General features: G+C 50.8%; 10 protein-coding genes across 10 annotated transcripts; 7 read left to right on the top strand and 3 right to left on the bottom strand.

Annotated features, from left to right (window-relative positions):
• The first annotated feature begins 857 nt into the window (after window positions 1-857).
• On the top strand, window positions 858-1,767 carry AUEXF2481DRAFT_39280 (uncharacterized protein). The gene has a single exon (XM_013489147.1). It carries the CDS (start codon window positions 876-878, stop codon window positions 1,503-1,505), a length of 630 nt encoding a protein of 209 aa, XP_013344601.1. The 5' UTR covers window positions 858-875; the 3' UTR covers window positions 1,506-1,767.
• Window positions 1,768-1,827: 60 nt separating this feature from the next.
• Window positions 1,828-3,662, bottom strand: AUEXF2481DRAFT_39277 (uncharacterized protein). The gene has a single exon (XM_013489146.1). The coding sequence runs from the start codon at window positions 3,559-3,561 to the stop codon at window positions 2,005-2,007; it is 1,557 nt and encodes a 518-aa protein (XP_013344600.1). The 5' UTR covers window positions 3,562-3,662; the 3' UTR covers window positions 1,828-2,004.
• Window positions 3,663-3,831: 169 nt separating this feature from the next.
• Window positions 3,832-6,283, top strand: AUEXF2481DRAFT_4433 (uncharacterized protein; the record flags this gene model as incomplete). Its single annotated transcript, XM_013488991.1, has 5 exons — window positions 3,832-3,966; window positions 4,017-4,178; window positions 4,240-4,775; window positions 4,826-4,968; window positions 5,019-6,283. 5 exons carry the CDS (start codon window positions 3,832-3,834, stop codon window positions 6,281-6,283), a joined length of 2,241 nt encoding a protein of 746 aa, XP_013344445.1.
• Window positions 6,284-6,461: 178 nt separating this feature from the next.
• Window positions 6,462-7,526, bottom strand: AUEXF2481DRAFT_64924 (uncharacterized protein; the record flags this gene model as incomplete). Its single annotated transcript, XM_013489204.1, has 1 exon — window positions 6,462-7,526. The coding sequence occupies one exon, from the start codon at window positions 7,524-7,526 to the stop codon at window positions 6,462-6,464; it is 1,065 nt and encodes a 354-aa protein (XP_013344658.1).
• Window positions 7,527-7,734: 208 nt separating this feature from the next.
• AUEXF2481DRAFT_39274 (uncharacterized protein) lies at window positions 7,735-10,453 on the top strand. Its single transcript, XM_013489145.1, has 5 exons — window positions 7,735-7,903; window positions 7,971-9,004; window positions 9,054-9,816; window positions 9,867-9,992; window positions 10,050-10,453. Exons 1-5 carry the CDS (start codon window positions 7,817-7,819, stop codon window positions 10,089-10,091), a joined length of 2,052 nt encoding a protein of 683 aa, XP_013344599.1. The 5' UTR covers window positions 7,735-7,816; the 3' UTR covers window positions 10,092-10,453.
• Window positions 10,454-11,096: 643 nt separating this feature from the next.
• On the top strand, window positions 11,097-14,902 carry AUEXF2481DRAFT_667522 (uncharacterized protein). Its single transcript, XM_013489323.1, has one exon. The coding sequence runs from the start codon at window positions 11,209-11,211 to the stop codon at window positions 14,590-14,592; it is 3,384 nt and encodes a 1,127-aa protein (XP_013344777.1). The 5' UTR covers window positions 11,097-11,208; the 3' UTR covers window positions 14,593-14,902.
• A 1,210-nt stretch (window positions 14,903-16,112) lies between these two features.
• Window positions 16,113-17,233, bottom strand: AUEXF2481DRAFT_706237 (uncharacterized protein; the record flags this gene model as incomplete). The annotated part of the gene is made up of 2 exons (XM_013489302.1): window positions 16,113-16,973; window positions 17,096-17,233. 2 exons carry the CDS (start codon window positions 17,231-17,233, stop codon window positions 16,119-16,121), a joined length of 993 nt encoding a protein of 330 aa, XP_013344756.1. The 3' UTR covers window positions 16,113-16,118.
• Window positions 17,234-18,234: 1,001 nt separating this feature from the next.
• On the top strand, window positions 18,235-20,976 carry AUEXF2481DRAFT_64995 (uncharacterized protein; the record flags this gene model as incomplete). The annotated part of the gene is made up of 2 exons (XM_013489212.1): window positions 18,235-20,141; window positions 20,193-20,976. 2 exons carry the CDS (start codon window positions 18,235-18,237, stop codon window positions 20,974-20,976), a joined length of 2,691 nt encoding a protein of 896 aa, XP_013344666.1.
• A 1,330-nt stretch (window positions 20,977-22,306) lies between these two features.
• Window positions 22,307-23,003, top strand: AUEXF2481DRAFT_4427 (uncharacterized protein; the record flags this gene model as incomplete). Its single annotated transcript, XM_013488990.1, has 3 exons — window positions 22,307-22,397; window positions 22,455-22,616; window positions 22,666-23,003. The coding sequence occupies 3 exons, from the start codon at window positions 22,307-22,309 to the stop codon at window positions 23,001-23,003; spliced, it is 591 nt and encodes a 196-aa protein (XP_013344444.1).
• Window positions 23,004-23,714: 711 nt separating this feature from the next.
• AUEXF2481DRAFT_39268 (uncharacterized protein) lies at window positions 23,715-26,434 on the top strand. The gene has a single exon (XM_013489144.1). The coding sequence runs from the start codon at window positions 24,030-24,032 to the stop codon at window positions 26,124-26,126; it is 2,097 nt and encodes a 698-aa protein (XP_013344598.1). The 5' UTR covers window positions 23,715-24,029; the 3' UTR covers window positions 26,127-26,434.
• The last annotated feature ends 1,139 nt before the right edge of the window (window positions 26,435-27,573 follow it).

The following is a 27,573-nucleotide window of genomic DNA, read 5'->3' as shown; positions in this document are numbered from 1 at the left end:
TATTCCCCACCGGATCAAACGCGACCATCAAGTCTTCAGCCTCATCTGCTCTCGTCTCAGGCAGCGCCATCCTGTCCGGATCGAGCTCTGCAACCGCCTCTAGATCAACTGTATTGTCGCCATCTTTCGCCAGGAACCTGACGACATCTTCGACAACAATCACGAGTTCTTCCACAACTTACACCTCATTCACCACCTTCCAACGCAATAGCGCAACTGTGTCTACATCTGCTGATAGATCTGCATCAAGTAGCTCTAGCGCTTTGACTGCTGTACTAGGCTTTTTCACTGCATCCTCGTCCACAGTCGAAACATTGTCGGACGGTTCTCGGACTACTGCTGCTCTCATTGCTCAAGCATTTGCAACGACCTTGTCTAATGGGCAAACGACCACGTCCTATGGCTCCTTCCAACCCGTCTCGTCCTCTGCCACGAACTACGCTCTTTCCTCCCAAAATGCCGACGTAAGCTCTCGTCTTAGTTCGCTTCTCGCTGCTGCATCAACTGCCACAGGATCCGCAAGGATCTCGTATTCGTCGCAAGCAGTCGTTCTCCAAAGCTCTGCGTCTTCGGCTCTACGATCAGCCAGCAGTGCACTAAGTAGTGCTGCATCGCGAATATCTTCAGACTCCTCTTCCGACAGCTCTTCTCCTTCTGCCACATCCACTGTTGCACAAAGCTCTGGTGCTAGCGCCATTGGTGGACCTGCAACAAGTACCGCTCCTAGTTCTGCCAGCAGCACTGCATCGTCGGACAACAACAGCGACAATACCCCGCCTCCTTCCGTGCTTGCAGGAGGTATCGTTGGCGGCGTCGCAGGACTTGCTGTTTTGGTTCTGACTGCGATGATTCTACTGCGCTGGTACCGAAATCGCATGGCTAATCTCAACGCATTAACTGGAGCCGAAGCTGCTGCTGCTGGTGGAGGTGGTGGCGCTCGGGGTATGTCCGAGGCCGGCAGAACAGCCCCGGTATTAGCGCCACTTTTGGGAGGGGTCTTCAAAAATAGAAAATCCCGAGCCGTGGACGACACTGGAGAACGAGGCTTTCAGCGCATCAGTGGTCGCAAACTGCCTAGTGCTTTCTCAGCTGGCATGACTTCCGCACCGCCGATGCTCATGCCATCGGCCTTCGACACTGACCGAAATATGAGCACCAGTTCGGTGTATCGCGACAGCACTTACTACGGCGCAGGCGGATCGCCCTTTGATGATCCCAACAATGAAGTCGGTATCAACGAGACTATTATGCCTGGACCAGCCCGCCAAGCGAGAGTCCACCCTCCTTATGCCATGAGCCCGACAAGCGCGCTGTCAGAAAACACATCGCCCACCAGTCCCACATTCCCCATCAACAGGAGCAACATGTTGACACCGGAACCTGGCCAAGATGCTCCTCTTATGACCCCACTTCACCCGCAAGGCATGGCCAACAGAAGCGTCACTCCTGGTACTCTTTCAAGCTTCGATGGAAGCAGAGGCAGCAGGTTCACCGAGGAGGTCTGATTCTGCATGATCACTAACTTTACTCCCAACACCAAAATTGTGTTCTTTTTCTTGTTCCGTCATGTCCAACCAACGCGGGATGGAGTTTGAGACTCTCCCATCTTTCCTACAAGACTTTTGGTTTCTCATTCTCCACTACTTCACTTCTCTACCCAACCTTTTTTCTCTTCTTCTTCTTCTCCATCTTGGAAGCCCGATACCCCCTTTTTGTACTTCAGTTACGCTTTACACTTTGTAAAACTTTTGCCACGAAGGTACCTTATGTAATGTTTGTATAGCGGTCATGAATGAGCCATGACCGAGAAAGAAATTCAATTCACGTCCGATATTTACATCAGTTTAAGCACTTGTTGAGTGATTATATCTGACGTGAAACATGAAGGTGTCGAATTTTGAGATTGGTTATTAACGACGTCCAATATGGATAGTCATGACGCTCTTTTAGACGCTTGTATGCTTTCAAAGACGCTCTTCTGTATGCTTGTGTGCTTTCAAAGGTTTATCTCGACATCAGGCGTCCTTTGAATAATTCCCAGAATCTCAAACATGCACGATGCATATTTGTCCCATCGACCCAAAACTCTCCAAAACTATCCTCAACCGCAACATCCACCTTCATCACCCTTTCCTCTCTCTTCAACCCACAGAGCGCACAAGCTTGAGTACTAGTAATAGCACCTTCATCGGCTTTTGCAACACGTACAGCAAGCACACTCCCCAGCTCCGGCACCGTAAGTTTACTCCCATGCACAGAAGCCCCCGTAATCGCAGACTTTAATCTCCCCACCTGCTCACGGTAAACAGAAAGCACGACTTCCACTTCTGTATCTTCACGGCTGGTTTCTGATTTATCGACGCCGGTGAGTTTCATACCGCCGCGAGCTGCAGCGGGGCCGATACGCATGCTTTGGGCGAGGTGTTTGTCGCGCTTCCATCGGGATTTGCGGCCTGCGATTATGTGGCCGAGGATGTGTGTTAGGATTACATAGGAGCCGAGAAAGGCTTTTGTGGTTGGAGAGGAGAGGAAGGTGGATTTTTGGGAGGGGGAGAGGGTGCTGAGGGGGTGGAGGAATTGCTGGGCGAGGGAGGTAAGGACTGGAGGGAAGATTGTTAGGAGAAGAGAGGGAGGGGGGATGTTGGATGGTGCGACGCCTGTGGTTGATGGGAGGATGGTGAGGTCGCCTAAGATGTTGGTTGGGAGCTTGATTTGTGGTGCTTGGTCTGCTGTATTTGTCTGTCGAGACGAGGATGGAAGTCCTGCGGGTTCTGGTGACTCAAAATCATCCCAAGCATCGTCGTTTGATAATGTAGACTCTTGACGAGGTGCAGCAGCGGGATGTGTGGACGAAGTCTTCGAAGCCGAAACCGCTTTCTTTGGTGCACTCAGCGGGCCTGATGGTTTGCTTGCCCTACTCGTCGTCTCTGGTGGGTCGTCCAGACCTAGAAGGTCCACAGCGGCTGAAGGTACCGTCGCTGCCGATGGCTTCGTAGTCTTCGGCTGAGCTGGTGGAGCCGTAGGTTTTTGGTTACCGCCGCTGCCGACAGTCGGCGTTGCGCTCGTCTCGAAATCTCCAAAGTCGTCTTCATCACCCCAAGAGCCAACAACATCTGCATCTTCAAACTCGTCGTACTCGTCTGCATCAAAAAGGATGTCTGCATGTCCTGCAAATGGGTGATTGCTTGGTAATTGACTCGCCTTTGCTGCTTTCTTCAAAATGACTGGTGGACCAGATGTCTTTTTCGCAGGCTGCGGTGTAGGCTTTGGTGTAGGTTTGATCTCTTTTGCAGATTGCACTACTGGTTTGGGCACTGCTGGAGGTTCTGGTTTTCGTTGTGGTATTGGCTGTGGTGTTGGTTCTGGTTCCTCGAAATCACCAAAATCGTCATCTTCTTCATCCCATGGATTATCGTTCTGATTGTTTGCCTGTATGTTTAATCCTTGTACAGTGGCTAAACTTGAGTTGTGATTCGACTGTATTTGATGCGGAAAGTTGTTTTGGCTGGAGTTGTCTTTAAGGGTGAAATCACCAAATTCGGCCAATAGATCTTGTGACATTGCTACGCAATCTGCTGGAGATCAGATGTCAAGGCCATGTAACCAGCTCTTCGAATCCAGTGATCACTTCCGAGTTTTCAAGAGTGTCGTTCAGATGTTCTTTGCGGAACACTCGGGAGCGCCTCGTGGTTGCTCAGCAATCGTGTATATCTCGAAATGTTTGCTTTGTTTGCTTGTGACGTCGGCCAACCTCCAACGGTCATGCACCGACTCAGTGACTCTATCTGTAAACAACAATATCAGTGTTATTGAGATTATCGTGTCTCGAGTATGCGGTCTCTTGTCGAAGCAAGAGAGTCGTGGCAAACTCTGCAAACATGTGAATCACTTGCCGACCTGAAGGACGCCATTCGCAACGAGAACGATCCCAGCTCTCTGGCCAAATCTAGATCACTTCTTTGGAAGGTGAGAGTTGTGCCGCGACTTGAAAGGATCCAAACTCACGATTTATACAGATCTTCCTCTTATTCGAAGGACTTGATCATTCGCAATGGATACAAATATCAGCAGATTCACGCTCGGCATACGCTTCAGTTCGCTCGCATCTCTTACGTGGACTCGAACACCCAGAAGAAATTTTGGGCTCTAATCTGGATCCGCTAAGCGAAGACTCCGAGGTAAACTATCATGAACAAGACGAGCAAATCTCCCATCTCACTGATAGCTAAGTCTTGAAAGTCTCCTTGGGCCGTTCTTCGAAAAGATGAAGAACTACGTGCTGAAATAATGCAAGATGTCGACCGATGCATGCCAGACATTATATATTTCCGTCAACCGCAGACTCAAACCATGCTATTGGATGTTTTGTTTGTGTTTTGCAAATTGAACCCGGATGTTGGCTATAGACAGGGCATGCATGAGCTACTAGCACCCATCCTCTGGGTCGTCGAGAAAGACGCAGTGTCGAGCAAAGCTACCGACGACTCTAGCGCAGACGACAAGATGCTGTGTCATGTTTTTGATTCCGACTTCATCGAGCACGACACCTTCACCCTGTTCGGTATCGTCATGCAAGGAGCAAAGTCGTTCTATGAGCAAACAGCACACAAAGCAGCTTCAAAGCTGACTGCCAGCACGGCGAAGCCTACTGCCACATTGGAGAATCCCATCCTTACTCGGATACACAGAATCTTCGACGAATATTTACCTCACGTTGATCCGACACTCGCACAACATCTGCAGGAGATTGATCTGATACCTCAAGTCTTCCTTATGTGGGTCAGAATACAATGGATTGAATAAGACCAATACTGATGAGCGACAGGCGATGGATAAGACTATTGTTTGGGCGAGAATTCAAGTTTGATGATGTCTTGAGCATGTGGGATGCCATATTCGCAGATGACCCAAGTCTTGAGATTGTTGACCTGGTCTGCCTAAACATGCTTCTCAGACTCCACTGGGATTGTGAGTAGCCCATCAGGATCCCGTAACATAAGAAGACTAATCAATAGCAGTGATGGACGCAGACTACAACACAGCACTGACCCTGCTTCTGAGATATCCTGAGCTGGAAGACGGCAAAACTCCACAAGAATTCGTAACAAACGCAGTCTACCTTCGAAACAACTTCAATTATGAAGGTGCCAGCACACTAGTCGAGAAATACTCGGGGAGGTCCCTCCCACAACCCACAGAAGTTCCCTCCGCAACGCTCCAACCTTCCATGCCTGGAAAACTACGCATGCAAATGCCTGGCCGAGCATCTAGCAACTTCGAAGATATTCTGCAAGGAGCGGCCAAAGGCGTACTACAACGAGGCGAAAAATGGGGCATTAACAAGGCTTTCCGTGACGCTATGGATGAAGTACGGAAAGGCGTGCGAGAAATTCAGGCTGTGCAGACTCCTCAGGCGCCGAGACACACGCGTGGTTTATCGAGACAGAGCGGGACTTCTGACAGATCGACAAATCCGAGTCTGCAGCTTATGGCTTTGGAGCAGCGTAATACGGCTCTATCGAAGATGCTGAAGAAGGCTATCGATGATCTTTGGACTTATCACGAGACTGCTGTGGCTGGCAAAGGTGGAGAGGAAGATTCACTGAGTGGTCTGAGCATGGCTATTGCCAAGGTGCAATTCATCCAAGTATATCTTGACGACGCGACAGTGCCATTATCTGCAGAAGAGGAAGCCATTGAAGCAAGCAAAGAAGATGCCGTCGAGGTCACCGAAGTCCAACCGCAAATCAAAGAACCGACAACCGCTCACTCTGACTCCAAGCCTGCGTTGAAAGACACAGAGGAGCCAGCACAGACAACGACGACAAAGGAAGATCCAAAACAATCCCTCGAAGTGCCCTCACAACAGCCCGTCCAAGCCGCACCATCCAAGACCCCAAAAACCACCGACATCCCCCTTGACTTCCACACACCCCGACCCACACTAGCACAATCCTCCTTCTCCTGGATGCTAGGTCAATCCCCCGAAACCAGCGCCAGCAACTTTGCCCAAGCAAAAGCCCTCGCACCCTCAGACATACGACGAAGAAGCAAAGGGTTTCTATTCGGCGACGATGAAGATGCGAGAGCAGGAAGTCCAGAGAAGAAAAAGGACAGTAAGAGGGGCAAGGATAGGAAGAAACAGGTCAAGAAGGAGGTTTTGTTTGAGCAGGATTCTGTCGAGGAGGAGTTTGATTTGGGCGCCTTGGAAGAGGAAAAGAGGGCTGGGAAGGAGAAGGAGGAGAGGGCGAAAGCTGGAGCTGGTGGTGTCAAGAGCAAGTAGGGAAGGGCTACAGTGGTGGTTCAGGATGAAATCATGTCTTTTCTCATTATGCTTTCACTCATAAAATGGGATGGTGTGTAAATATGCTTGGCGACCAAGGTATGGTAGAGTGCTTTGGCCTGGGTACACCGCTATGACGCTATGCAATGCAGATAGTATAGAGCTTCTCAAGGCCTTCTTACTTCTTCTTGGGGGCCTTCTTCTGTGCCTCCAGGTACTCAGCCCAACCAGAACCAGTGAGCTTGGGCAAGAACTTGCCGACTCTTTGCTGGTAGATCTTGTATTCGGGGTACTTCTCAGCGCTCAGCTTCTCGGTAAGCCAAGTGCTGGATTGGAAGAGGATCAGATACGACATGGCGCCAATGCCGGTCCAGTTGTACAGGGAACCAGTCTCGGTGCATCCCCACTGGTACAGGGTGACCCAAATGAGCTGTTCGCCGAGGAAGTTGGGGTGTCTCGAGTAGCGGAACAGACCAGTGGTGTTGAAGCCTGGCTCGAGGTCTTCGCGAGTCCAGCCAGCAGGGACCTTTGCGGTCTTTTGGTAGGCATGCTTGGCCTTGTGGAAGTTCCACTGCGAACCGTCGGCAAAAAATTCGAGAAGAACGAGGGCCATGAGGACGCGTGCGAAGACGATGTCGGCCGTGTTCATGCCCTGGCCAGTGACGCGAGAGGCAAGCATGAGGACGTAGGTAGGGGTGGTGACCATGAAGAGGAGAAGGCTCTGGGCGATGCAGATGAACAAGACGTTGAAGACGAAGAAGAGCGGGCGATTGACCCAGCTGCGGACAGTCTCCCAGCGATAGTCTTCTGAGCCAATGCTGTAGCCACCCCTGCGCCAGTAGTTGAAGGTCAAACGGATGGACCAGCAGACACTAAAGGCGAGGATGTTGTCGAGTCTCTGGGAAGGCAGGCCGTTCAAGCGAGCCCAGACATCGTAGTGGAGATTGTAGACGGTGGGCAGCAGACTCCAGCAGCGATCGACTTGGGAGTAGTTCTTGTTGATCTCGGAGACGATGAGGAAGATGGGCGTAATGGCGAGAGCGAAGGCGAGGCCAGAGATCAGAGGGTTCGTGGACAGGTACAGGTGCTTGAGGGCTTGCGTGTCGGCGCCTGCTTGCACGAGCTGCTGAGGGAGAGCATAGAGCTGGTCGACGAAGGGTAGCACGGTCTTGCTGAAGTCGACGGTGTCGGCGAGCGTCTTGACGAGTGGCAGCGCCGTGCCAACTGGTGGAGGAAGCAGCATCTTGTTGTTCGTGGGATTGAGGTCAATCTGCTGTGGATCGAGTGGTGAGAAGTTGGAAGTTGACTTGGACACGCGTAGGAAGCTCAATGCGATCTGCCATCTGCGAGAACATCAAGTCGTCATCGCCAAGCATCATCAGAGGGTTCATGGCCAAAGCTCTCGTCATCTTGTCCAGATCAGGCACTGACGCGTCTTCCATTCTGCTTCACGCGTTTCCACTTTTTGCCGCTACTCAAGGACTCGACCATTCACAACACCATGGTCTGAAGACGTCACGAGTGCCCGCAGAGATGGTGACCAAAGTCCTCTGTGTGGCAGAAAAGCCTTCCATTGCCAAAGCTGTCGCTGGCCATTTATCTGGAGGCTCACATCGTGTTGTAAGCTCTCCCAGCCATTCCGCCTCTTGCATATATTTGTGCACCTGCATGTTGACCAGTCATCCAGTCCAATACACGCACGCAATGGGTCAAGAACTACATCTTCTCGTACACCTTTCCCGCATGGGGCGCCTGCGAGGTAACCATGACGAGCGTTGCTGGTCATCTCCAAAGCACGGATTTTGTGCAGAATTTCAGAAACTGGAAGGCATGCGATCCGGAACATCTCTTTGATGCCCCATTGGTAACCTATGTCGACGAGGACAAGAAGGGTATTGCTGCGAACATCGAGTCACAAGCTCGTAACACGCACATCCTGTTCATCTGGACCGACTGTGACCGAGAAGGCGAACACATCGGCAGTGAAATCAGGGACGTAGCACTATCAACCAACGCTCGCTTGAGACAGCCTGGAAAGATTGTTCGCGCGAGATTCTCAAACATCGAGAAGGCGCATATCGTACAGGCTGCTCGTAATCCCATCCTGCTTGACGATAACCAAGCCAACGCTGTCGCTGCAAGAATCGAACTTGATCTTCGTATTGGTGCTAGCTTTACACGTTGGCAGACAATGGAAATTGTTGAATACCTCAAGGCTCGTGGTGTCTTTGCTGCAGATGAGAGGAAGCTCATCAGTTACGGTAGCTGTCAATTTCCCACACTTGGCTTCGTCGTCGACCGATATTTCGTAGTCAAGAACTTTGTACCTGAGCCCTACTGGGCCATCAAGGTGACACACATCAAGGAAGACATCACTGTCAACTTCAGGTGGGCTCGGACCAATCTATTCGACCGCATGGCCGTGATCATTCTGTTTGAGAGGTGCTTGACGGCAAGATACGCCAAAGTCATCAAAGTACAGACTAAACCTGCCAGTAAGTGGAAGCCATTACCACTCACTACAGTTGAGTTGCAGAAGATGGGCAGCAGATTCCTGCGCATGGACAGTCAAAGGGTCATGAAGATTGCAGAAGATCTCTACAACAGAGGCTTCATAAGCTATCCCAGAACGGAAACCGATCAGTTCGATAAAGGCATGGATCTGATGGCTTTGGTTCGGAAGCAAACGCAATCACATGCTTGGGGACCGTTTGCTCAGAAGTATGATATCCACGCTCTTGCTGAAACAACAATTACTGACTGACTGCAGTCTTGTTAGCGGAGGCTTCAACCAGCCAAGACAAGGTCGTAACAACGACAAAGCCCATCCTCCCATTCACCCGGTCAATTTCGTTACCCCGAATGCACTTAGCAACGAAGACGAACGCAAAGTATACGAATTCGTGGTCCGGAGATTCCTCGCCTGCTGCAGTGAGGATGCAAGAGGTTCTCGCGACGAAGTGGGAATAATTTATGGCACCGAGACTTTCAACGCATCAGGACTCTCGGTGCTTGCGAGAAACTATTTAGATGTTTATCCCTACGACAAGTGGACTAGCACGGAACAGCTTCCGCAGTTTCAGGTCGGAGAAACATTCGAGCCTACCGAAGCCAGAATGACGGAAGGCAAGACCAGCCCACCTGGATTCTTGACCGAGCCAGACCTTATTGCCCTCATGGACGCAAATGGCATTGGTACTGATGCTACAATGGCCGAGCACATTGCCAAGGTCAAACAACGTGAGTACGTCATGACTCGACCTCGAGCTCAGAGAGCGCCTACGCAAGATGGCGACGAGAGAGAAGAGGGTGAAGCACCGCCAGTCCTACCAGATGACGATGGAGGTGGAGGCAGGGGCCGTGGTCGAGGTAGAGGAAGAGGCGGCCGAGGTGGTGGAGCAGGCGGACGTGGCGGAGGCCAGCAAGGTGGTGTGCAGGAGTTCATACCAACGACACTAGGTGTGGCCCTTGTCAAAGGCTACGAGGACATGGGGTTCGAGATGAACCTGAGCAAGCCCTTTCTCCGAAAAGAGGTGAGTCTGCTCGAACCCACTATGAGTCACTACGACTGACTACGAGACAGATGGAGAACAAGATGAGAGCAATATGTGCCGGCACTACAACCAGAGGTGATGTGGTTCACGAGAGCTTGGACATGTATAGAGATGTCTATATCAGGACCCGGCGAGGCATCAACATCTTGAAAGCGGTGAGCAATATCGAACGCACTTTACAACTTGACGATTGCTGATGAGTGGCGTGACAGTCGGTCGACAAATATGTGCCGGGCGCAAGAGGTAACAGGTGATCATGGCAGGGACAATCCCTCCATCCCTCGATAAATATGGGGAAGGAACGAGCAAACGTGGTCGGAAGTCATAAAATGACCTGCCTGTGGATCATGTCTACGGACTTGAATCATTGTGCTTGCTATGCTTTGACGTGTTGATAAAAACAACGAATGCAGCGAAGTTTATGTGTCGCTGTGGATGGAACAGCAATTCTTGATGACCAAAAACAATGGACCACGACTATCAAATGCATGAGCTTTCAGCCACTTCTGTTCCAAAGCGAAGGACGATCAATTTGTCATTAAAGTGACATGCATCTCAGTAGGGTTCATCCACGACCTCGGTCCGCATTGTAGACTCAGCCAAGAAATACCCCAATCGAATCAGCCGTAGGCAATTATCACAAGGGTATGTCGAGCAGACTGTTGAGAGGTTGAGGGTGGACAGGCGGTGGTGATGGATCGCTACATGGTAGCACTGTCAAAAGATGAGACAGGTTGCGCGTGGTGAACTACGGCTGTTTTAGAAACCGTTTGATCCCTCGGAACGTTTCCAGCTAGGCATTGTGAAAAGGTATCCCCACATGAAAGGGGAAAAGAGGGTCGACTTGTTGATACAGACAAGACGTCGTCGACTGAGCACTGCCCATCATATCGGTTCACGCATACCATCCCCTCATTATTTTGTTTTTGACAGGTCTCGCCGAGCACGCATCATCGGTTGTCCAAATTGCGGGTCTCAGATCAGGCTAGAGTGCATCTTGCCAGGGTATCAAATCATCCGAGATTTTGGCTCTGGACCGCAGCCTCGACGACACTCTTCAAGCACGAGCCCGCAGGTCACACTGCCCTCTGTTGTTGACGCTCTGCTGATCTCTCCACGTGCGCCGACGTGTAGAGGATACATTTGACGCTTTCCAGTGTCGTCGCATCAGAGCCAGTCTGTCATCAGAGTTGAGCGGGTGGCGGGTCGAGCATGAGTTCGCCGGTATGCAATAATCATGGCAAGTGCTTTGGATGAAAACTCTCGGGTGCGCCGTCTGACCGCGCAGAAGGCTTCCAACCATCGCCCGTCCAGCATGACGAAGAACTTCGCATCCTCTCGCGCATCCAGAGTACAGGTAGTCTCTTGTCCATGCCGCCTCGCGGATCCATGTCAGCCGAAGCTCAACGACCGAGAATGTCGTTTGACGCGGCGGCCATCGAGGCGGCCGACCTGCGCAGCATGACCAGGTCAGACTCGGTCCACGCACATGGCAAGCACGCACGCGCTGATGAATCCTCGATATCAAGGTCTCCGACTCTGCCTGAACGTGAAAGTGGTCTGCGTCGCATCAGACAGTCCAACCACCGCCAGCCCACATCGCCCCAGCTGCAGACCTCACGCTCTCCCTCGCTCAACCTAAGCATACCGGCCCAACCGTTGGCCGCTTCCTTGCCCTCGGGCCCGTCGTCGCCTACCCTGCCCTTTGGCGAAGACCTCAGCCGCTTCCCTTCCGAGTCTCTGCATTCCTTCTCCTTCGCACACCAGTCCGAGACGTCGCTGCACGACCGCCAGATGATACTCAAGAGATCCGTGGACTTTATGAAGGACAGACCGGGGTGGGGCTCTTCGAATCCTGCAATCCTGAATGCTCAAGCAAAAATTACTGGGGATTCAGAAGCACAGAGCATGATCGAATTGCTACAGCGCGCGAACCTGCTAGGACCCGACGGCACCTCATTACAAGCTCCGGGACTAGGCATAATAGGAGCACCCCTCAGCGGGCCAGCCGACCCGTCGGCTGACAACATCTTCGAGAAGAGCTTTGCCCCGCTGGTGCTGAGTGAGAGCCCGAAAGACTTTGACGACGACTTGGTCATGTCTCCCACATCTGCAAAGTCTGTCAAGTCATCAGAAGAGAAGGACTCGCTACAGCCCGAGCCAAAGCGCATCTCATTGAAGCGCACATATACCGACACGAGCGGATTGAGCTTACAACATCGACTCGCAGATGCTCTGGCCAAGCCCTACCACGCTGCCGATGTGCCTCGCCGTGCTGAACCTCTCACTCCTAGCCAGGTCCCGTCAGGATTGCACACTTCAAAGTCGACCACTTCGCTACCTGTGACTGGATCTGCTTCTCATGGCCACGGTCACGGTCATGGGCGGCAATCTGCTGCCGCCCAGGCCATCTTCACCACCGATGCGCGCGCTCCCTGGACAATCACCGCTGCAAATGACCTGGCATGTTTGGTCTTTGGAGTCACTCGTGCAGAAGTGCGCAAGATGGGCATCATGGAAGTCATCCGTCCGGAGCGACGCAAGTGGCTCGAGAACAAACTGAGACACCCAGAGTCAGATCTCTACAACCAAAACAAATCTCCCAATCACAGCTCGTCACCCTCTGCTTTGGCAAAAGGTAGCGGCGTAACAGCCAAGCTATTAAGCAAGCCTCCTGCTCGTCAAACTTACCAAAGCAGACGTTCCAAGACAACCAACGGCATTGACGCAGATTCGACAACTCGCCGTGTATCCAACCCTTCACAAAAGTCGCGCGGCGTGCTTCTATGCGGAGATGTCGTGCCCATACAGAAACGCAATGGTGACATTGGCTCGGCCAGTCTATGGGTCAAGGAGAAGCAGAGTGGCTTGATTTGGGTCCTTGAGGAGATCGCCGAAGACGTTGCCTACATCACGGTCGACGAGATTGGATGTGTCGAGAAGGGCGTTGGTGCCCTTGAGTCAATCTGGGGCATCGAAAGAGTACGAAGGGGCACAGATATTAGGAAGCTGATTCCCGAACTGCCAAAATTGGCCGGCACAAATACTGGCATGCTGGATTTCGATCAGATTGCCTCGCTCCGTCGTTACACTGCGCGCACCGCAAACAGTATCAGTGTTCCTATCACTGTCGATCAGCTCTCCGGCCAGTCGACACTCCGCGTCTCCAGCTTCCCTCACATTGCTGGTATTCTCGTTCTGAATCCGGACACACTCAAAGTGGCTAGCTCGAACAATGTCTTTTCCGCTTCTCTCTTCGGCCATGACGATCCAGACGGCCTTCCCATTACTGAGTTGATCCCCTATTTCGATAGTATACTCCACCTTTTGACCGACGAAGACAAAATTCGCTTGGTAGACGGACTTGTCATCCCGGAGCACAGTTTCAGAAAGGCTCGAGCTCTCCTTGCTCTACGTGAAGGACGCGCAGATGCTGCATCCATATTCTTGAAGCCTAGTGGCTTGCCCGCAAAGCACAGAGACGGCTCTGATATCATGATCGATGTTCAGATGCGCGTCGTCAAGAGCGACCGCCATAGCTTTGACAGTATTCCAGAGCACAATCGCATAGACGCTGACAAACTTCCCGCATCCGAGGTTGTATACGCTTTGTGGATCACGTACTCAAGACAACTACATGCGGTCAATCATGGTGTTGGTCCCGTTATCCCTGTGGTGTCCAGACCAGTCACTCCTCCGCGACAACCGGTACCTATACGCTCGGGCTCGAGCGTAGACCAGGATAGCGAGGACTCTAGCAGCGACAAAGGCGGTACAGCCAAGGCCAAGATCGATACCCCCTCACTTCTAACCCAGCAACTACAACAATCACCGACACAATCACATGCATCAGGAACACCACTGCTTACGAGCGAGCCCTTCGAACATCCCTCTCCAGCTGCGATTGAAGCTGGTGCAACTACGATCAAGAAAAAGTCCATTGCCGACTTCCTCATCTTGGAAGAGATGGGCCAAGGTGCATATGGACAAGTCAAGCTTGCGAGATACAAGAAAGCAAATGCGCAAAAAATGTGCATCAAATACGTAACGAAACGACGCATCCTGGTCGACACATGGACCAGAGACAGACGCCTCGGCACAGTACCATTGGAAATCCACGTTTTGGACTATTTACGACGAGACGATTTACAACATCCGAATATCGTAGAAATGGCCGACTTCTTCGAAGACGACATCAACTACTACATTGAAATGATTCCCCACGGCCTACCCGGCATGGACTTGTTCGACTACATAGAACTTCGCGTAAACATGGAGGAGAAAGAATGTCGCAAGATTTTCGTCCAAGTCGCAAACGCACTGCACCATCTCCACATCAAAGCCAAAGTCGTCCACCGCGACATCAAGGACGAAAATGTCATTCTCGATGGCGACGGCGCGGTCAAACTGGTCGACTTTGGCAGTGCCGCATACATCAAATCCGGACCCTTTGACGTGTTCGTCGGCACAATAGACTATGCAGCTCCCGAAGTGCTTCGAGGTAGCCCGTATCGAGGAAAAGAGCAAGATGTGTGGGCATTGGGCATTTTGCTCTACACGATTGTGTACAAGGAAAATCCATTCTACAGTATCGACGAGATTATGGATCACGATTTACGGGTTCCGTATGTCATGAGTGAGGATTGCATTGATTTGATTCGGAAAATGTTGGATCGGGATGTTGAGAGGAGGATTGGGATTCAAGCCGTTCTCGATCATCCTTGGTGTACGTATGTGGACCCTGAGGATGAGTGATGATCGTGGTTTGTTTCCTCTATCCTTATGCCTGTCTTTGGTTGTTGTTTTTGTGTTTTTTCTCGTTTACTTTCGCTTTCTGTTTGATTGTTATCTACTACGATTCCCTTTTTTCTTTCTTTTCTGGTTGGATTGCATTTTAATATTCTTTCTACGCTTTTTTCTGCAAATACGAAAACACCCGAATACCATACAATGAGAGAGATGATGGCAGAGCGACAGAGAGGAGAACACCAAGCAGAAGGGGAAGTGATGGAAAGGAATGTGATACAGTGGAGGAAAGAATGGTATCACTACTAAGATAAGAGCAAGAAGTACAAGAAGACTAAATGAGCCGATTAAACAAGATGTTCAGACTGGTCAGATTCATGTTGCGAGTGAATATCTTGGGCGTAATTGAGGATCAATTCTTTGTTTGTGCAAGTACTGCGGCGATGTGTGCACAACTTCTTCCTTTGATACAACAATCTCATCGATGCTTTTGCTTTCCTTGGGCTTGGACTTGAGCAAGGAATTGATGTCCTTGTTCATGCGCACTTCGACGTGCTTTCCTCCGTTACTGCTCTCTCGCTCCTGCCTAGAACGCTCAAGTGACCTTCCTTTCCTCGCTGAGCTCCGTGATGACTGTTCACTCTTCGTGCTCTTCTCGGAAGCATGTAGAAGTTAATTCTGCCTCTTCAAGTCTCAGTCTCGGTCACGGAATGCTCCTTCTCTCCAGTCCCGGTAGCCACAATCTCCACCTCAACATCCAAAGCCTTCCACTCGCCAACCTCTGCAATCTTCTCAGGTTGAACACGTCTGGTGTTCTTGTTCTTGTCCTTCCAACCACCGACTTCGGCAATCTTTTCGGACTGGACACGCTTGAGGATCTTTTCGCCAGTGTTGGAGGTGTTGGCGTCTTTGATGGGGGTTCTGGGGTCGAGAAGTCCTTCCTTTTTTTGAACTTTGTTAGTTCTTTTTTGTGATAGGGGGAGGAGTGCTTTGTGTGTGCAGGTGGAGGGGTGGTTAACCTCGTCTTCGGTGGGGAGGGGGATTTGAGATGGGTCTTTGGGCTTTGTGAGGGGGGAGCCGGTGTAGAAGCTGACGTGCGACATGGTTGGGATGGTGCAGGTGGATAAGGTGGGTTGGTTGGAGTGGAAGAGAGTTGTTTGGCGTGGTTGATGTCTTTGTAGAGAAGGTAGTGGGTTGTGCGCAGGGTCGGGGCCGGGGTTAGAGGAGATGAGTGAAGCTAGTGGACAAGTGAAGGTTGGTTTGCTGACTTGTCGTTTGCAAGAAGTCGTTCTTGTTGTTGTTTGGGCAATCAAATGACTTGCTTGGTTGGAAGACTGTTGGCTATCTGGTTTTATCTTGGTCAGAGTCGTGTTGTTGCTTCACCGCGCTTCACTGTCTACAGTCGGCTAAAGCGTGTTGCACATTACTTTGTTGTCTTTGAATCTTTGGTCCTCTTTGGTCCGTTTCTTAGCGATCTGATATCTACATCTCCAGCCATCGCGGAGGCATCAATGCGATTCTGATCAATACGACATCTATTCTTGACCTTGTGCAGTGGCCTGTTCAGCTTTCTCCTTTTCTCGTCGTGCGGCCTTCTCTGCCTTTGCACGCTTCTTCAACTCTGCGCCTGAGGGCTTGCCATCCCCTTCTGCGGCTGGCGGCTGTTGAGCTCCCTCGGCCTTTCTGACCTCACTCTTTGGCTTTTCCGTCTTCTTGGGCTTTGTCCATGATTCGGGAGCTTCCTTCAGAATCTTACCATCTTCGACCAAGACACCTTGTCCACCAGTGCGATCTTCGACTTTGTTGAAGAACTGTAGTCCTATGACACCATTCTCATCTCCTTCACTTAGGATGACACCATTTTCAGACTTCCAGAATTTCACTCCAGCTTCCATGGCTTTCTTGATATCCACATAGACGAGTACTGAGGACGAGTTACGCATACCAGAGATGACAGGAGCAGCACTTCCGTCTGCGTCCTCTGACTTGAACCCTGCAGGAAGACCAGAGGCAAAGTGAACATGGGTACGAGCCATCCTCTTGAGACCACTGGTAGCTACAATCTGAGGCCATGCAGCATGAGTAGTTCCATGTACTACGGTGGAAGGAAGATTCTCCTCGGTGATCGCGGTGAGGAGATTTTCTGATGCAATTTCCAGAGAATGTCCTTGGTTCGCGCGGATGAGATAGTCGGCTGGGTCATCGGATTCAAGGGCCTGACTAGGGATTTCTGAGGTTGTGGATGTCGCTGCATCGTCAGCTGGTACGCTTGCTGCTGAAGCGGCAGCAGATCTGTGGATCAGAGAAAAGCGTTGTTTGTCGTTTTCTGCTACGATTTGTTTGACTTCGTCGAGTGTAGCTTTGAGACCACGAATTCTTTGGTTGTTCAGCTGCGGTCATCAACATTAGTATATGGACAAAACGGTGTGACAAGAGTAATGATAGAGTTGGACTGAGAGCTAGCAAGATCGACATGTGAGGAAGTATTGTGACAACATTATCGAAAACCTACCACATCCTTGAGGTTGATATAACCTGCGTCGTCTAATTGAAGACCTTCCTTTTCGGCACTATGACGAAGAAGCTTGCTCAGGGCCTTTGAAACTTGAACTTCTCGTGGCATGGGACCACCGCGACCGCGTCCAGGCATTCTGATTAGTTTACGTAGGATCTTTGCAAGTGTGTACGATGAGTTTCTTGAGATTGAACACGAGGTGGTGTCTGTCGAGAGTGCACGAATTGGACCAGATAGTAGAGTCAAAAATTGTCAACGAGAAGTCGCTATGAAGATTTAGAATGTCCTCAGAAGGCAACGCGTTGACGTGTGTTGGAGAGCTGCTGTAGGCAACAGATTATTTCGTTCCCTTCGAAGCTTGTGTAGAACGTTCTCCCCGCTATAACCCTTGTGGCGTTAGAGACGCGGCTGTTGTGCAAATGCATTAACCATCGAAGCATCGATCACCATCGGTGTCTACTTTGGATGCACAGATCTGGTCACCACTTGCTATATGCTTTGCTTGATTGAGGATATCGCATATAGTTGTCTCCGTTCTGAGGATGGCACGGAAGCCGGAGACGACTTGCTCCGGCATCCGGACCCCAAGGGCCTCTCAAGTTCCAGCCCTGATGACAATCGCGACTTGCGACTCGCAAATTCGCTGACTTCTTACATTCGATTACCAAGATTTTGATTAAAGGAAGACAGCAACTGCATGTGAAGAAGCGCATGGAATCATATGAAACTCGAATGATTCGCATCCATTACCCAAGCAGGATGAAGTGGTACCATATGCAAGGCCTGCAGAGCGGAGGGTCTACAGAATAGGCTTCGTATCATTTCGTATGTGGAATTAGGCGCTTTTAAGCTCCGATGGCCGTCTATGACCTAGCCAGCAGTCCAGTAAGCAAAAGTAAACGGGCGCCGCAGCGACGGTGCATCAGAGACCTGTTCAGCATCGTCAGGCATCGAATGCGCATCTGCCATACCGCGCGACCCGTCTCTCTGTGCTGTCGCAGCTCTAGGCGGTCCCCGGTGTGCCATACCGCACCTGCCTCGAATGCGCCATGAACCCTCACAATCCCCACCAACAGCAATTTTCATCAATACCATACGGTACCACTCCACCGGGAGTCACGGGTGCTAACCAAGCCATGCGAATCTTCAACAATCCGTATACGAATTCAGACTCTCCCACCAATGCGACCTTCCAGCAGGCTGCGGCTTATCTAGACGGCAACTACGATGACGATGGAGACGACCGCGGTAACGACCATGATCACGATCATGATGGCGACAATGGTCAGGGCGACCCAAAACGCCGTCGCATAGCACGCGCCTGTGATATGTGTCGAAAGAAAAAGATCAAGTGTGATGGCAAGATGCCCAAATGTTCGCATTGTCAAAACTACAAGACCGAGTGCATCTTCACCCAGGTGGAAAAGAAGCGTCAACCTCCGAAAGGCGCCAAATACATCGAAGGACTAGAAAACAGACTTGCCCGTATGGAGGGATTGCTCAAGATGTCAGGCTTGCTGGGCGAAGACGACGGTGGTAAGACCGATCTCGGTACACTGGAGAAACGATTGGCAGACAGACACGCTGCTGGTTCGTCTTTTGCGTCGCCAATCTCTCCCCACGTCGCTGGCGACGGCTCCACTTCTACTCACCCAACTCCTCCCACCGGACTTACTAGTCCTCAGTCTGGTGCGCCGCTTCGAGATGGTCAAGCTCAGTCGTCTGAAGATAAGGACGCCGAGGGATTGGCAGATCAGATGTGCTCATTAGTCACGAACAATGCTGGAGAAACACGATATATCGGCTCTTCCTCTGGATTCTCGATCTTCTCGCCGAAAGGAATTCAATGGGTTAATGAGAAAACTGGAGATTCCTCATTCCGCGACATGATCTCCCAGGCAGCTACTGATGATAGAGCATGGGCAACCTGGAAACCAGAAATCTTTGACGACATTTTCACTCGCAAAATCTACAAGCCTCTACCTCCAAAACCCGAGGCTCTGGCCTTGTTACGAGACTTTTTTGAGAATTTCAACTGTGTGTTCCCATTGTTTCACGAACCAACTTTCATGCATCTGGTCGACAAACACTACTCGCTTGATCCATACGAAGGCTCTGGGTGGTGGGCTAGTTTGAATGTTGCCCTTGCAATTTCTCACAGGCTTCGTGTGATGGGTGAAGCTGATGCGCGAGTCGAGGATGCCAAAGCTTGGGGCTATCTGAAGAACGCTCTTGCTGTTTTCTCAGAGCTGACCATGAGGAACAACGATCTGCTCAGCGTGCAAGCTTTATTGGGCATGGCGCTCTTCATGCAGGGCACGCCAAACCCACAACCAGGCTTCTTCCTTGTTGCTGCAGCAATCCGTTTGGCACACAGCATCGGCCTGCACAAGCGTGGGTCTGACTTCAATCTCAATGAGGTTGAGTCCGAGCAACGTAAACGTGTATTCTGGATCGGCTATCTTATGGACAAAGACATCTGCCTTCGTTCTGGCAGACCTCCAATACAAGATGACGATGACATGAATGTTGAGCTGCCTAGCGAGAATCCACCAGATAATATCGGCGTCGTACCGATAGAGAATGGTAAGGGCAAGGTCAATCTCTTCCGGATACAATGCGTCTTCGCCATGATCGAATCCAAGGTGTACAAATTACTCTACTCGGTCAAAGCTGCTCGCCAGACAGACGGCGAATTGCTGAATACGATTGGAGACCTCGATCAGGAGCTAGAGGAGTGGAAAGATTCTATACCTCTAGAGTTCCGTCCTGAGCATGAGATCAAGATGGTTGACCAATCACCACTTATGCTGCACATTGTCGTCATGCACTTTGCGTACTACAACTGCCTGACTACCATTCATAGGATGTCGGTTCACCATGGATATTGGACATCGCGGCTGTCGAATTATGCCATCGCTGGCTTAAACGCGAGACCGCTAAATCCTCGTGTCTTCATGTCCGCTGCCCTTTGTGTCAATGCAGCGCGAACGTCTATCTCGTTGGTCAAATTCATCCCTAGTCAAGACCATGCTTGTGTTTGGTAAGTCATTATTTGAGTCGAACTCGTGGATCCGTGCTGACATCTGCTTAGGCTGCTGGTCTACTATCCTGTATCTGCACTTGTCACCTTGTTCGCCAACATTCTACAGAACCCGCAAGATACTCGGGCGCGCTCTGATCTGAAGCTCATGAACTCGATGACTGAGTTCTTGCAGATGCTGTGTAACGAAGATGGCAATGTACATTGCCGCAGGATGGCATCGATCTGCAAAGAGTTCGAACGTATCGCAAGAGTTGTTCTTGACAAAGCTGAGAGAGATATCAAAGGTAGAAGCAAGAGAAAGAATCGTGACAGCGATTCGACTGGACAGCCCGCACAACCTGTACGATCAGAAAGCCGATCAGTATCTCAGCCTATACCGCCACAACGGACACCGAACCTGCCTCCATCCACGCTACCTGGAGCACGAACAACAGCATCGCCTTCTGTCCGAACAGATGGACAACTGCAGCACCAACCCTTCCATCCGTCTCCCATGGGACAGATACCATTCACAACATCCTCAACTACATCGTCCTACCAAGCAACTACCATGGCACCAGAACCATGGATGCAGAGTGTTCCACCAGCACCTGACATGTTTGCCCAACCTGACGGCCGATTCCCTCCAACATCGTTCCCGCAAGAAGACTTCAATATGCAAGGCTATGGTATGGGTCAGCTTGGAGGAGACATGGGCGGCAGCTTCCAACAGCCTTTCGTGCCGCAAGATCTATGGCAGATGCCAATGACATTGGAGTGGGATTGGGCTGATTTCTTCGGTACGGGTCCTGGATTTGATCTCAATGATCCTACTCAAGGTGGACCTCGATGAGCGATGTTTCTTTCATGGGATGGTATCATGTGATGTATAATTATTTGTGCTCGACTGGCATGTCGATGGTCCATAAAGGAGTTTGGTGTTTGTAAAGAGGTTTAACCTTCACTCTTCTGCGGTCATAGATAATAGAATCGTGACAGACTTGTCTCCCAATCATATTGAACGCAATAATGATTGTGAATTGTGTACGTGCTACAAGATATAATAACCACCTGCGTTTCCGTGGCCGACTAGCCAAAGACCCTTCTCCGTAGGTAAAGACTTTGATTCTGATGGACCGAATTGGCCTCCCCATGTCCGAAAGACTGTCACACTTGTAGCTGTCTCAAGGTACGAAATTCTCTGGATCTGGAGCGATAGAATCGAGATACATCCTTTGAGTGACTCCCTACGTTGGGTGTGTCGATAAGAGATATTACTGTGCCTTTCTATAGCTTGTCGTTGCTCTGCTTTGATGGTTGTGGAAAGACAAAGTGACAGTATTCTGTACACGGGGAGGGGTACGTTCATCTTGTGCACAAAGATAGCATGGCTGCAAGTCTTTGTTGATACTGGACATGTGCTTGATATTTCAACAAGACGGCTGGTCTTTCATCAAATCCGATATGGTCTAGTGGCTAGGATTTCTCGCTCTCAAACCGTTCCTACAGAGAACAACTAGGTCCGAGGAGGCCGGGGTTCAATTCCCCGTGTCGGAACGTCCTTTTGCTCACCGTTACCATGCATGGTTCACGGTTGTGGAAGTGGAAAAGACTCTTTCTCTCAACTGAAGCCTGATTCTTTTTTCGTCTCACAAGCCTACTTCTGATACTTGCGTTCGAGGCTTGGCATCTGAGACACCGTGCTGGGCTTGGCAGTCCCTCACAGCACTTCTGTCGATATCTATTGTTGCACTAGGACGCCATAAAAACTTCTTCTGTTGGAGTGGTGAATGTTCAAGACTCAGGCAGTTTTCTTGGGTCTCTTTATAGCAGCTATTGATCATAGTTCCCGATGTTCGGACTTTGAAGCGTCGTGCTGGCTGCATGAGCACTCCATCCTCAATTTTGCTGACTGACGGCTTACAGGCAAAGTATATTCCATATAGAGAAGGTACAGGTGGAGGATGGTGGCCATGACGAGGTCTATTTTTCCAGCAAGTGGCAGTAGATCAATGTTTGGGTAAGTTCCTGGCCTGCATATCGGATTGACATGTGACAGTGGGGAAGCTTGGAAGGAGCAAGCAAGGTGACGCGCTTGCTTTGTATCGCTCAAACACACCCCTTGATCTCTTCTTCGACTTTTGTTCAATTGGAAGCAACACAACAAGAAACCACACATCAACATGAACTCAATCCCCATCTCGGCCACCAGGCCTACAACCGGCATCCGCGTCGCTCAAGTCGTCGGCCTTACTGCTTCGGCCTACCTTGCTGGTAAGACTTGGTCGAAGTGTCCGCTAAAGACAGCCTTCTGATTGAACAATCATATAGGTTCTCTCGGAAGCTTCAGCTTCATGAGCGTCCCTGCACTGATGGATGCACCTGCTCCGCTGTTGGCCAAACAATGGAAGAAAATCTTCGACATTGGCAAAGTGACACTTCCACCATTGGCCCTTGTCTCAGGAGCCATCTTCGGCTACCTTGCCTACAGAGGTGTGTCCATAATTATCTCTGCTTGAGAAAACATATTGACCACTGGTAGAACCTACCGACTCATCCAGCTTCAACCTCTACACCGCTGCGGCCATTCTGGTTCCCAGCATTGTACCTTACACAATCTTCGCCATGTCAGCTGTCAACAACAAGCTTCAGGACAAGGCTGCCTCGCTCGCCAACGCTTCTCTCACTGACGCTGAGGTCGAAGCCGGGGCTGAAGGAGAGACTGCACACCAGCTTCTGGAGAAGTGGGCTACTCTCAACCTGGGTCGCTCGCTACTTCCTCTCATCGGTACTCTGGCAGCTGGATGGGCCATCGCCGACAAGTTCGAGGTTCTGGGACTCGGCGCAGTCCTCAAGACCGGTGCCGACCGCATGGGTTGAAGACAGGAAATTCAGAGGGGGGGTCCACACAATCGCATGACCCAGGATTGAGAAGCTGGGAGCATGTGAGATATTGGACGCAGCTCTCATTCACGACGGGGATGATAAGAGATCAAGATAGGCATATCAGTAGCCAACGAACAACTCGGGAGGAATTTTGCTTTATCTTCTGTGTGCCATCTTCAGCAGTCGCGTGCCATGTTCGATACTACATTTCGTTGTCCAAATTGGCAGGACCAGCGGACAGTATACAGACTCCTACGTTTGGGTCGCTGTGAGATAGGCACTTGAGGCTGGCTTGGCTCTAGGATAAGAAGTGGAGTCTAAAGGAAGAGAGTTGTGGAGACCAGCTCGAGCGTCCAAAGCGAGCCGCTAGCCAACACGGTAAGGCTGTCAGCCGGTGTGGGGGCCGCCATCGGGCCGGGAGTGGACGTGGTTTTTTGCGGCTCACCCAGAAGACACGACTGTTCTACAGTAGACAGGATCTCGAGCGCAAGCCGTAATGCGCTTGATCATACTGTGTCTACCGGTTGGATAGACGTGATGTTCAGTATTACTTGGCTGCGTGGACGCGTTCCATCACGCAACGGACAGACATGGCGGCGCTCAACGAGGGCTGAACACAGCCCCGCCGAGACCTTGTCCCCCGCTTCGACATGGAGGCGATAAGAGGGTTCAGCCTTGGCCAAAAATCGCTCGGACAAGAGGTCGAGTCGACGACGGACGGACAAATTGAGTACGTACCCTGATCTTTTGGTTCGTCTGACCTTTTGACCTCTTGACCTTTGTGCTTCCACGTCTTTTGCTGTCATCTGCATGCCTCCGTCCACTCGTTGACCGACCATTATCTGTCTGTCCAGTCGCGTGCACATCCCCCGCCTTACAACTTCGACCCTCCGCCTTTTTCCACTTCGCCGATAACAGCCCTTAACCCCACCCGCCTTTTTTCTGGAATCAACAAACTCTCTGGAAGAGTCTTGTATATCGGCTTCTCGAAGCCAGTCTGGTTGTACTGCTTGATCCACAATGGCTCAAGCATCTGTCGAATCCGTGGTCCTGGAGACCACGGCTATCGAAATGTCAGCTGCTACTTCTCCCGCCGTAGCGATCCCCAAAGTTAAGGGCAAGAAGAGATTCATACAAAGTCTACAACGCATGTCATCTTCTCCTTCGTTGGCCAAGATGGGCAGGATCCCCTCCTCAGGCTACCGCACCGGAGGAAAGGCTTCGGCTTCATGCATATCGCTCTCCTCGGGATCCTCCTCGTATGGCTCGTATGGAAATTCGCTAGCTTCCGAACTCTCTGTCGGCTTCTCGACAGCTCCAACTTCGGCTGCAAACACCCCCGGCATACCATTCCCTGCCTTCGAAGATAGGACACGTGCTCGTTATCCTTGTTCCGTTCCTGTGCCCGACTTTAGAACCACCACTAGGATTGTGGAAGAAGAGGACTACTTTTCTATACCCGTACAAAAGCCTGTACAGAAGTCAAAGTCTTCTTTCAACTTCTGGAAGGACCTGCCCTCCGAGTTGGCCATAGAGATCCTCTCATACCTTGAGCCTCGAGAGGTTGTACGATGCTCGGCTGTGTCTCACCAATGGCGCCGGAGATGTCTTGATGGTCAGCTTTGGTCCATTCTCGATACCTCTGACTTCTACCGCGATATCCCTGCCAACGCGCTGATCAATATCGTTACCTCTGCTGGTCCTTTCGTTCGCGACCTCAACCTCAGAGGCTGTGTCCAGCTGAGGGAGAAGTGGCACACCAAGGATCTTTCAAAAGCTTGCAGCAATCTCGAAAACTTCTCTTTGGAAGGATGTCGAATTGAGAAGACCGCCATCCACTGCTTCCTATTGCAAAATCCTAGGCTCGTGTACATCAACCTTTCGGGTCTGGCTGGTGCCACGAATTCGGCCATGAAAATCATCGCTGAGAATTGTCCCAAGCTTGAGCATCTAAACGTCTCCTGGTGCAACAATGTCGACACTCGGGGTTTGAGAAAGGTAGTCGAAGCCTGTCCCGATCTGCGCGACCTTCGTGCTGGCGAAGTGCATGGTTGGGATGATACAGAGTTCATGCAGCTTCTATTCGAGCGCAACTCACTAGAACGCCTAATCCTCATGAATTGCGATTCGCTGAACGACGAATCGCTGGCTGTCTTGATGGAAGGTCAAGACAGCGAAATGGACTATCTGACCGGTAGACGCATTGCACCCAGCCGAAAGCTTAAACACCTTGATCTTACTCGTTGCCGTGGCATCAGCGACAAAGGCCTCGAGAAATGTGTCGACAGACTTCCAGAGATGGAAGGCTTGCAACTGAACAAGTGTCATGGCATTACTGATGCTGTCCTGACATCCATGTTGAACGGCATGCCTAAGCTTACACATCTCGATCTGGAGGAGCTCAACGAATTGTCCAACGCTGTACTGCAATCGCTTGCCACAGCTCCCTGCGCAAAGGCTCTGCGACACATCTCCATCTCATACTGTGAGAATCTGGGCGACGTCGGCATGCTGCCTGTGCTCAAGAACTGCACCAATCTTGAGAGTCTCGACATGGACAACACACGTGTATCAGACTTGTCTCTTGCTGAAGCAGCAGCCATGGTACGCGCTCGTGCCCCTCGTATCACTCAGCCCAAGCAAAGACCTACCGTCGGTCTCCGCCTTGCTGCATACGATTGCCAAAACGTCACATGGACCGGTATCCGCGAGGTACTATGGCGCAACGCAGAAGTTGTCCGTAAGACTGTCAAGCCTGAACCGTCATTTGATCCTTCCGCACCACCCCAACCACAGACCGTCCGTACCTACCCCACAGAAATCATCCAGCTCAAGTGCTTCTACAACTACCAGCCTACAGTCGAGGAGCACACCAAGCGAGTAGCTCGTGGTGACTTCTCGGCTGCGACTCGTCTCGAGCGGAAGTGGGCTGAATTCATGATTGCGCAAGAAGAGGCTGGTGCCAGTGGTGCCGGTGCTCGTAGACGTCGTCGTCGTGCTCGTGAAGCTCAGATGATGCACGCAGATGAAGAGGATGGCGGCATCAATGGTGGAGGTGCCGGTGTAGGTGGAGGACGTAGAAGAAGAGCTAGAAGCGGAGGCTGCACCGTCATGTGAGCTTTGCATCTTTACACCTTCTAGCATCTTGCTTTATCATCATCATCATTATCATTTTAGCGTTTCCTTTTGGTTTCGGTATCGGATTTGGTTGGGATGGCGTTTAGCGTTTGGATTCCTTCTGGACTTATACTTGCATTCCCGAGCAATTGGTCAGGCTGGGACCTGGGTTGTTGTTGCCTTTCTACCTCAGACTCTATAGAGCACACAGCATCTCTTCAACGAACTTTATTTTCAATCGTAACTTGTTACACTACACAATGAATGTGACAAATCTCCCAATGTCGTGAGAAGTCATTGTCGCGAGGAGCAAAGCATGAGTAGTTCTTCAGGTTGTTGGTTCGATCGAGCCGCAGATTTGAGCATGCTACAACACACTGTTAATCCTGAGAACAAATGTCATGTCACCAACATGTATTTGCACTACACTCAGTACAGAGTCTATGACTTGAGTGTCACGAAGCTGAACTGTCTGACGTGCTAGCGAAAGACATTCCGTTGCCCAGTGAAGTGACAACGGATTGTTATTTCTTTCTCTATTCCTTCCTGATCCTATACGCCGTCTTGAAGACAGTATCCGTATCGACGATCTTGTAGAACTATGCACAAGCATCCAAAGAGAGAAAGACCAAATCATCGTCCCAAGATGGAAGGAGCGTCAAGAGTTCTCGGGAAGGAAGGAGCGATGAAGATTCCTTCAAGATGGAAGGAGCGATCGACAGTTCTCAAGAGGAAAGAGCGATCAAGATTCTACCAACATGGAAGGGACGCTTTCGATCGTGCTTTCCAACATCACGTCGCAGACCAAGATCAAACAATACGAATGGAAGGAGTCACCCTGTACTCGATCGATCCTGTCTCATCGAGCGTTCGTCGTTCTTTGGACGTCGAGAGTGTTCAATTGCATTTTCATGAGCTTTGCGACGATTGGAATACTACGGTGGGAGTCTCATGGAGGTCAGCTATCCCGATGGTGCGGTTATATGTCAGGGGCTTTTTCGGACAGGACCAAAGCTTGGAATGGCTTCCAATCATGTGTTTGTTGGAAACACATAATGCTCAAGTGAGCCAGCCATAATCAGAGTATGCCTGCCGAGCAAACCCGATCAGAGGGAATTGTTTCGAGCAATCCTGCTCATCCCGGGCATATATTCCGACAATTCCCTCCCTTCACGGGATCATACCACATGGCAGCCTTACTAAGCAGGCGAGCGTTTCCCAAAGGTATAAAAGCAGCCTTTACTCCTTCACCTTTCCTTCCTTCTTTCATACTTGAGTTTACTCAATCTTTGGAACCGTGAGGCGTCCGGGGCTCTTGCTGCAGCAATCCCCAGAGGGCGCCCACAGTGGCAGTCACAGATCGCAGCGGGTTCGTCTCTACCGCTGCGGTGGAAGGGACCTTATTTCCCTTTTATCCTTGAGATGAGGGCGTCTGGTTATCCCTTTG

This window comes from Aureobasidium subglaciale, assembly GCF_000721755.1.
Source record: "Aureobasidium subglaciale EXF-2481 unplaced genomic scaffold scaffold_8, whole genome shotgun sequence".
NCBI lineage: Eukaryota > Fungi > Ascomycota > Dothideomycetes > Dothideales > Saccotheciaceae > Aureobasidium > Aureobasidium subglaciale.
This window is presented reverse-complemented; position numbering and strand designations above follow the sequence as displayed.